This window comes from Lycium ferocissimum, unplaced genomic scaffold, assembly GCF_029784015.1.
Source record: "Lycium ferocissimum isolate CSIRO_LF1 unplaced genomic scaffold, AGI_CSIRO_Lferr_CH_V1 ctg416, whole genome shotgun sequence".
Classification (NCBI taxonomy): domain Eukaryota; kingdom Viridiplantae; phylum Streptophyta; class Magnoliopsida; order Solanales; family Solanaceae; genus Lycium; species Lycium ferocissimum.
In genome coordinates this window covers 145,423-153,898 of record NW_026725589.1, presented here as the reverse complement: position 1 = coordinate 153,898, position 8,476 = coordinate 145,423, and the positions used below count along the sequence as shown (strand labels likewise).

General features: G+C 39.1%; 1 protein-coding gene across 2 annotated transcripts; it reads left to right on the top strand.

Moving 5' to 3' along the window:
- Window positions 1-201: 201 nt before the first annotated feature.
- On the top strand, window positions 202-7,335 carry LOC132044324 (protein MLN51 homolog). Of its 2 annotated transcripts, XM_059434815.1 has the most exons (12): window positions 202-916; window positions 2,594-2,696; window positions 2,810-3,039; window positions 3,121-3,959; window positions 4,201-4,312; window positions 4,528-4,656; window positions 5,890-5,948; window positions 6,069-6,114; window positions 6,241-6,280; window positions 6,348-6,443; window positions 6,840-6,927; window positions 7,019-7,335. In XM_059434815.1, the coding sequence occupies exons 1-9, from the start codon at window positions 333-335 to the stop codon at window positions 6,266-6,268; spliced, it is 2,130 nt and encodes a 709-aa protein (XP_059290798.1). In that variant the 5' UTR covers window positions 202-332; the 3' UTR covers window positions 6,269-6,280; window positions 6,348-6,443; window positions 6,840-6,927; window positions 7,019-7,335. The 2 variants fall into 2 exon arrangements, with proteins under 2 accessions (XP_059290798.1, XP_059290797.1); XM_059434814.1 differs by having other exon boundaries at window positions 203-916; window positions 6,241-6,443.
- The last annotated feature ends 1,141 nt before the right edge of the window (window positions 7,336-8,476 follow it).

Genomic DNA, 8,476 nt, shown 5'->3' with positions numbered 1-8,476 from the left:
AGTAGTATATTTATTGAGACTTTATTCCAATCTTAGGCGACCACCTAAGTTTAAAGTCCCAATCAGAAAGCGATACGTCTTCAATTTTTTTCCTTATATATATATCTACTTTGCTGACGTCTTAAAAAGTGTAAATCAACACTAAACACAAAAATCTACTGATGTTGCCCTTTCTCAAATTCTAGGTTTTTCCATATCCCTACGAAAAAACCCAGTCTTTCACATTCAAGTTGGGGTCAATTTTTCAATTTAGGGTTCTGTTTTTGATAATTACTTGTTTTCTTTCTTTTGAGTTCTGAAAGTTAAATTATTATAAGAATTGAGTGTTGTTGATGATGGCGGGAGTGGAAGAAAAAGATGTGGAGTACGAGAGTGATCCTGAAGAAGCAAAGTTATCTTTGAAGGCGAGGAGAAGAGAAGCAAGTGACGATGAGGGTGAAAAGTCCCCAAAGAAGGTTGATGACGTGGAGTATGAGAGTGATGAGGAAGAAGCAAAGCTGTCTTTAAAGATGAGAAGGAGAGAGGCAAGTGATGATGAAGAGGGTGAAAAGACTGAAAAGCCTTTAAGGAGGGTTGATTCCGATGACGAATCCGAGGGACAAGGTGGTGCTGCTGAATATGACGAAGAAATAGTCGAAGAAGACTTAGAAGAAGAGGAAGAAGAGATAGAGGAAGAGTATGTTGATGAGGGTATTGTTGGTAATGAAGAAAGTGTTGCTGAGGTTGAGGGAATTGGTGAGGAGGAGGATGGTGTTGTAAAGGAGGTTTTGGGGGAATTGCGTTCGGGGATGGAGGATGGTAGTGGGGTTGTTTTCGGAGAGGAGAAAAAAGTGAATGAACCTTATGCAGTGCCTACGGCGGGTGCATTCTATATGCACGATGATAGGTTTCGAGATAATGCTGGTGGGCGACACAGGTCGGTTTTTGCATTACTGTTGTGAATTGTCTTGTTTTTTCTAGTGTGTGCTTTTATATGCCTACCAATTAACTTGGCATTAAGACATGGTGGTTGTTGTTGTTGTTGTGTATGTTGAGAAATCATATTTGGGACAATCCGCCTGTTAGGAGTGAAATGCTCCCGCGTTCTATGTGTCACTTAAGAAAAGAAAGGCTTTTGGAATTTGTGGGCTAGAACAAACCTTAAACATTTGTATGACTATAAATCAAGGGAACTTTTAAAGTTAAGTTGTTTCTATGACATTCTTTTTTTGGATAGACTAAAAAGGAAAGTGTGCCACATAAATTGGAGGGAGTAGAATATAAGTGAGCCAGTGAATGTGTCAGGGAAAGAACCTGAATTTCACTTATTACTTCCGTCTTGCACCTTAAACTAAATAGAATCTCTTGCGCACAAAAGTTTGGTAATGGATGGTACGCTTTAATGAATTTAAGTTTATCCATTCTTAAAATGTATTGTCAATAGAGGCTTCTAGTGTATGTTCTCCCCAGGATTTTGAAACTATTAAGCATTTGATGATTTCGACGTTCTTGATTTTTAATTCTTAATTTTTTTTTGGATTTTGCTTATCTTGATGAACTACTTAGCCATCTTAGAAGGATTGGATGGAAGCTAAACTTAAATGCTGATAGATCTAGCAGGCATACTTAATTGAACATGAGACCTCATGGTTCTCAAGCCACAGGGGGGGAGCCACGTTGAACCAAGCGGTGACACCGCTTGTTGGAAAAATTTAGTAGATATATATATATATATATATATATATATATATATATATATATATATATATCGAAGAAAATGACACCCCATGACATTGAGCGTCGCTTGGAGCGTTTGTTTGGCGCTTGATTTTGTTGTCCAAGGTTGTAGGTTCGAACCTCAACCTAAGCATAATTTTGGCAAGTATGACCACTGTGGCTTAAAATTGTGGTTATGTAGCATCGAACCCACGACCTTTTGTAGCTTAAAACAGAACTTAGCCAATGGTTCAAGGTTATCTCTTACCTACAGATGCGATATTAATATTTTTGTTGTCTTTTCCATAAAATATCGACACCGCTTACGGGAAGTCCTGCGTGCGCCACTGTCAAGTGTCAACTCACTTCATTGACCACTAGGTCACACCCTTGGGTGCGCAAGGATGGTTAAGAATTTTCTTGCTGGTATGCGTTGTACACTTAAAATAGAGCAGGGGAATGTATGCATTGTTTTGTAGTCATTGCAAGGATGTGTGCTCTTTATAAGTTATTCTTAGATTGCCTTATTTATAGGACTTATATGCCTGGAGATCAGTCTCTTCCACAAGAAGCTGATCCCACCTTTAGTCCTAGTACACACTTATTGCTTAAATTTAGTGGTGCAAGCAGATACTGAGGTAGCATAGCAGTATTCTGTATGTTTAAAAGGTAGAGAACGGAACGACTGCTGGTCTGCATCTCTAGTTTTTCTGTCTGTTGAAAAATTGGCTCAAACAATGAGAGGATCTTAGAACTTAGCATATGCTTCTTTTGCCCCTTCTAATTAATTCACTGCTTATACATTTTTCTAAATTATTATAGAACAGGTCTCCATACAAATAAACTTCTGTAGTAAGAGAAACTTATACCATTTGTCATATACATTTGTTTTGTTTAGGCGTACATTTGGTGGCAGAAAGTTATGGGAATCAAAAGATGATTGGAAATGGGGGCATGACAAGTTCGAAGAGTTGACTGTGGAGGAGAGGCATTATGAAGAGGTGAATGCTTTTAGTGATGTGCTCTTTTTTCGTGGTTTATTTGTTTTCTCTCGTGTCCTGGTCTTCGGGACATTGAATGATATGATCTAAAATAGTTCTGTTTAATCTCTCAGGGTAGGAGGACCTCAAGGGGCCGTTATCGAGGTCGTGGTAGAGCTCGAGGGGCTGCACGTGGAACTTCTCAAGGAAGAAGACCAAAGGCATACATCAATGATTACAATCAGAGTACCAATAATAACCAGAAGATTCAGAACAGTGCTCCAAAAGGTATGCGGGGTCGGGGACCAAGCAGGTATCGACCAACATCTAAGGAAAACATTGATGCATCTCCAATGTACAAGCAGTGAGTAGCATGTCAGCTAATTTCTTTCTTCTCTTTATCAATAATATTATTCGACTTTCTCATATTGAATTTTCTTTTCAGATCTGGTCAGTCAGTTGAGAAACTTTCTGACAATAGTAGCAGCAAAGCATCTGCTCCTGTATCAGATCTGCAAAATGATGGAATTACATCTGTGAAGCAAAACTTTGCATCAAGCTTGAATTATGCTTCTCCTCCATTTTACCCCTCTAGTTCTTCTACTAAAGAAAATACAGTGACACACAAGAGGGATTTGCAGACCGGGACAAGCAGCCACCGCGTGCAGCCTTATCTTTCAGGCAAAAGTTCTGCTGCTGCACAATCAACGGCAGTGATGCGGGGGAAGGATGTGAGGGTTTCTACTGGTATAGACAAGCTTAAAATTGATGATTCGATTTCTGCAGATTTTGCGAAGCTTCCGTCCAATTTACAGATGCCTCCTGGTGCCTCGTCAGTGTACTCTAATAAGCAGCCTCAGAGAGGCCAAGGAAGAGGATTTAATACATCACCACATATGAATTACCAATACCCTATACCCAATAACCAAGGTAACAGAGTTTCTCAGCCAACCCAGCCCCATTCTACTCAGCGAAATTCTGTTCAAACTCGAGGACAACCTTCTCTGCAAGGTACCCAGCAGCTTGCGCAGCAATCTGGTACTGGATCTCAATCTTCTCCTCTTCCCAGGACAGGAGAAACTGTGAATACCTTACATGGAGAGATTGAATCTTCTTTAGAGTCGGGAAAATTGAGTGCTATGGTTGCAAAAGGAAAAGGCAGTCTTCAGGGCGCTGGAGGGGGATCAGCCCCGTATGGCGGGGCACAAGGTATGGGTTCGCCTGGAGACACGGGTAGTGGTAAAGGTGATCAGAACGTATCTGCAACTCCAGCCTATTTGCCAGGTAGTCCTTTCATGTCAAGCATATGTAGGTGTGTGCATGTGTCCCTTGGGATGGTTCAATTGCAGATCTTCGATGTTTTTCTTCTGTCAGTTAGTTATAGTGGCTAGGTTGTCATGATTATGCTGAATCGAGTAGTTCTATACACCGGAGGTTACGTTGGTTCTTGATTCTTGAGAAGGGTCAGTTTTGTACTTCTTGATTTTCTGCATGGAAGTCTTTAACAAAGTTATGGATTTTGCAGTGATGCAATTTGGGGGACAGCAACCTGGTGGCATGAGGGCTGCTGTTGGCATGGCCTTCCCCGGATACGTTGGTCAACCACAACTTGGGTTGGGGAATTCCGATATGACATGGTAGGAAGATGTCCCCTTGTACTGTATGGAGATTTTACTGCTGGTTCTTTCCTAATTTACACCCAGTTGGAGGTGCTACTTTACCTGTGTAGTGGGAATGAATTAACCTTTTTGTCCGAATCCTTGACTTTAGTGAAATGCATCTATTCATTAATACGTCTCCATCGGCTTGCCGAATGGGGTTTACTTAAATAATGTCATTTTCCAATCTACAGGTTGCCAGTTTTAGCTGGGGCTGCTGGAGCATTTGGCCCAAGATACTGTTCGCCGTATTTTGCTCTTGATGGTGCTTATCATGCTCGCTCATCTGGTGGGCCGATATCTTCTCTGACTGCTGCTTCAAGGTAAGTGTGTTTCTTGCTGATTTACAAGATATTCCAGCTTCTTTCGTGTTCCCTTCTAGCTTGAATTTCCGTGTCGTACTTTACTTCATGTAGTTATTCTCATTCCTTTGGATTTGTTTGTGTCTGTCTATTTGTTCTCTCTCTCTCTGTGTCTTGTTTACAATTGAACATACAACTTTCACATGAAGTGTGAACAAAGACTACAATTAGTTGAGTTAGGATTAAGGAGATACTGTAAGAGAACCAGTCATCATTTCCTTTTAAATTCCAAACTTGTTCCGGTTGTATACCTCAAAGTAGGGCAAGGCTGTGTGCCTGCGATTTGTTACATGTACTTGTTTAAGAATACTTATCGTACAATTATTTGGTGTGGATACGTCTATATTTTTACTAAATTGTGGTGTATCTGAAGAATCTGCACGAAGTACCCACAACCTAAGTTGCTCGGACTCTGATGCGGGTGTTCGATACGGGTGCGGATCTAGAGGTTGGATTCTTTATGATCTAAATTTTAAGATTCGGGTATATGGATCCAGGTATGGATACGGGTGTGGGGATTCAGCTAAAAATAATTCAAATATCTAAAAATAGAATTATAAAACCTAAATTGTGAGATATTATGTGGAAAACTTGAGGAGAATCCTGGAAGGAGATAAAAGGAAAAGGAGTAACAGAGAAATTTCAATATACAAGGTATTCCATTTTCTTCAATTTCAACTTAGCTTTTGTTTTTATTATAGAAATCATTGAATCTGTCCGGAATTTCTCCGTCGATTTTGGTCAAAGTACCCAAAATCGGTTGACCAGATCGGGTACAGATCCCACACGCAACTCGTGTCGACATGGGTGGGTCACCGAAAGTGAAGAGTCCAAGCAACTTAGCCCACAACACCTGTTTGACACGGGTACATCGAGGTAAATAACGGATCTATGCAACATAGAAAGTTTTCAAGGGATTCCACCTTGTCTGTTTTCACACTTCTCGATTCCTTAAACCTTTTAGTTTCTGGACGTTTCTCTTGAAGAGAGTTCTTGTGCCATTGCTTTGCAAGATGATGGCTTAAATGTTTATGTAATTGTCTCCAATAAAAGTTGTTCCATACATTCAGTTGGTCTTTTGAGATAGTAATTTCTTTGTTTCTTTGAATACTGCAAGCTTTAGTTGTTTAGCTCAATGTTTGGTTGCAAAAGTAATAAGGTGAAAGCCAGCTTAACAATTACTGCTATCTGCAGCAAAGAGGAGGATAGTACCAGTAAACCAAGCAATGAGCGGAAACCCCAACAGAAGAATGGTATAATTTGCTCTTAACATGTCCACTTTTTCTGTTCTACTGGTTCTGTAAAATTCACTTAGGTATTACAAAATCTTTGCTTCTGTATCTGATCTTGTCTGCCTCAATTGCGCTCTGCAGAGCTAACTAATGATAATTCCGGACAGCGACAGAAGAACCCTCGCAGGCAAGCCTAGATGCCATTTTGCTGAATCGAGATATCTTATTCCCAAAGTTTTCTTGTACAAATGTTGTTTGTATATACCTGGTTTACTTAACAAAGATTCTGAGTTCCTTTTTTGTTCTGGCACAGATATACGGAGATGAAGTTTGACCAATGAGATAGTGCCATAGTACGGTGCTGCTCAAATAAGCAGATAAAGGTCATGATTTATTGTTGACTTTTCCCTTGATTCTCAGGTCTCGCCAATCTCCGAGTAAAACTTGTGGTGTTGCAGCTTTAAGCCATGCCCTCTGTTAACTCCAATCGCTGATCTGGAGTATCTGGGGCTATAGGTAATGATCTCTTGGACTTTGATATGGCTGCTTCCTGTTTTGCTTTGTTTTAAAATGCCACATACATAACATAAAGGAGTATACTGATTATATACGGGTTTTATTCCCATATCAAAATTGTTTACCTTATTAAAAAAACCGTTGAGGATTCATCACTACTGCAGCAAATGCTCTACCCCAGTTTCTCGAAGTGCAGGGAACAAAGAGGAGAAAAGCCAGAGGAAAGTACTTACTGGCCAATAAGCGGGGGACTTTTGAACTTGAAAGAAGTCATGTGTGGTTTTTGTGATGTAACTAAATGCTCTCTGTATTAGCAGTAGAATTAATCTTACATAATCGATACGATGTGTTCTTTTCTTCTGAACCTGTTTTCATATTTGGAGTTTGCATTTGCAGGTTTACATGACAGACACCTGCTCATGCTGCTACACTTTCAGAGATACACTGCAGCTTGATGGGTGGCAGTACTTTGTTTGAACATATGGTAAGATTTCAGAGCTCTAAACGTCATTCTTTGGTTGTACCTTTTCTAAATTGAAGAAATGAGCTGTTTACCTATTTCTTATGAATCTCAGGTTCGTGTGGCTTGGTTTTCTCTCGCTGAAGCTTAAATAATTTCTACTATGCTCCCTTCAGGAAATTTAAGATACAGGGCAAGAAGTATTGTACAGCTGTGCTCTCTTAGTGCGTGAAGTGTTTTTTTCTAAACATATATATGCTAGCTTGTATTTTCGAGTTTTCCATTAGGAGCCTTAGTTTATGTGAGTCGTTTGGTGGATACCTTCAGGGTTCGAAGCTTACTGTTTTATTTAAATATAGCATTGCTTGCTCAAATATTTGAAGAATTAACTTTGTCTAAAACGAACTTCGCTCAATTAATCTTGCTAATAAATAGCTGTCTCTGTGTGTCTCTTCATTTTAAAGCTTACGCCAATAGGAATTTAGCTCTGTTGTTTGAGTTGGCCTAATCACGAGTTCAGGAATTTAGTAATGCAATCTCGTAGACTCTTAGGGGTCGTTTGGTCGGAGAACAAGCTGTATCAGGATTAATTATTACTGGATTAGTTACCACACCCTTTCACAGGGATAAAAATAACATTACAATTTCAGGATTAATTATCCCTTGTACCAAATGAGCCCTTAAAAAGTTAGGTTGGAACCAGAGCCTTAAGTTCTATACAGTCCAAGCTTCCGACTGTGGCAGAATGATATCCGATGAGAATTAAGTGAGATCGGCGATTAGCACTATCTTTCTAATTAAGGAACACAGCGGATTACGTGATGGGATTGAATATATGTAAAGATCACAATAAAAAAATGTTTTAAGTATTGGAGATCGAGGAACTCCTTTGATATAACTTTATAAAGCATAACCAGTCTCACAAAATAAGTTTGCTCGGGCCGATAGATTAAAGTTTATTAACTTTGCTTTAGTGGTCAATGAAGTTGGTGAAAATTAAGGGAGATTATTGATTAATTGAGCATTCTAGTGTATGATGAAGCTGATGAAAATTATGGGAGGTTGATGCTTAAATATTTGCGGAGATTTCTTGCCTCTTACAATTTAAATAGAAGAAAATAATTTTTTCAGATCTCTTATGTGTAAAAAAGTCATAAAATTAAAAAGAATTTTTAAAGAGTTAAATAACTATTTCTCCCCGCGCAAGTAGACACACCACTATTATCAACTGAAAAAATAAAACCATGGCATTTACTTAGTGGGGGAAGGGTATACGTATATTTGAAGATGATATGCTGATTTGAGCTTCTAGAAGGATGCTGATATTTGAAGACTGGACCATTCAACAAATGGGGACCATAGCTCACTTTTGCTTTGGCGTTTGGCCCTTTGCGGGACTAAATTGGATCACTCTTTTCTATTTATGCGAAAGAATTAAAGAGAGGTTTGAGTGTCTGTTACGATCATATTTCTATATATTGATAGAAAAATTATATTATATATATATAAAGAAAGATTCTTTGAGTCTTCTTGAAGGAAAAAGATCACAAAGAAGTCTATGCTGTTACATGTC

Coding starts and splice junctions, on each gene's coding strand:
- LOC132044324 (XM_059434815.1), top strand. CDS start 333: ATGATGGCGGGAGTGGAAGAAAAAGATGTGGAGTACGAGAGTGATCCT. Junction 3,960..4,200: donor AACTCCAGCCTATTTGCCAG/GTAGTCCTTTCA, acceptor TGGATTTTGCAG/TGATGCAATTTGGGGGACAG. Junction 4,657..5,889: donor TCTCTGACTGCTGCTTCAAG/GTAAGTGTGTTT, acceptor TGCTATCTGCAG/CAAAGAGGAGGATAGTACCA.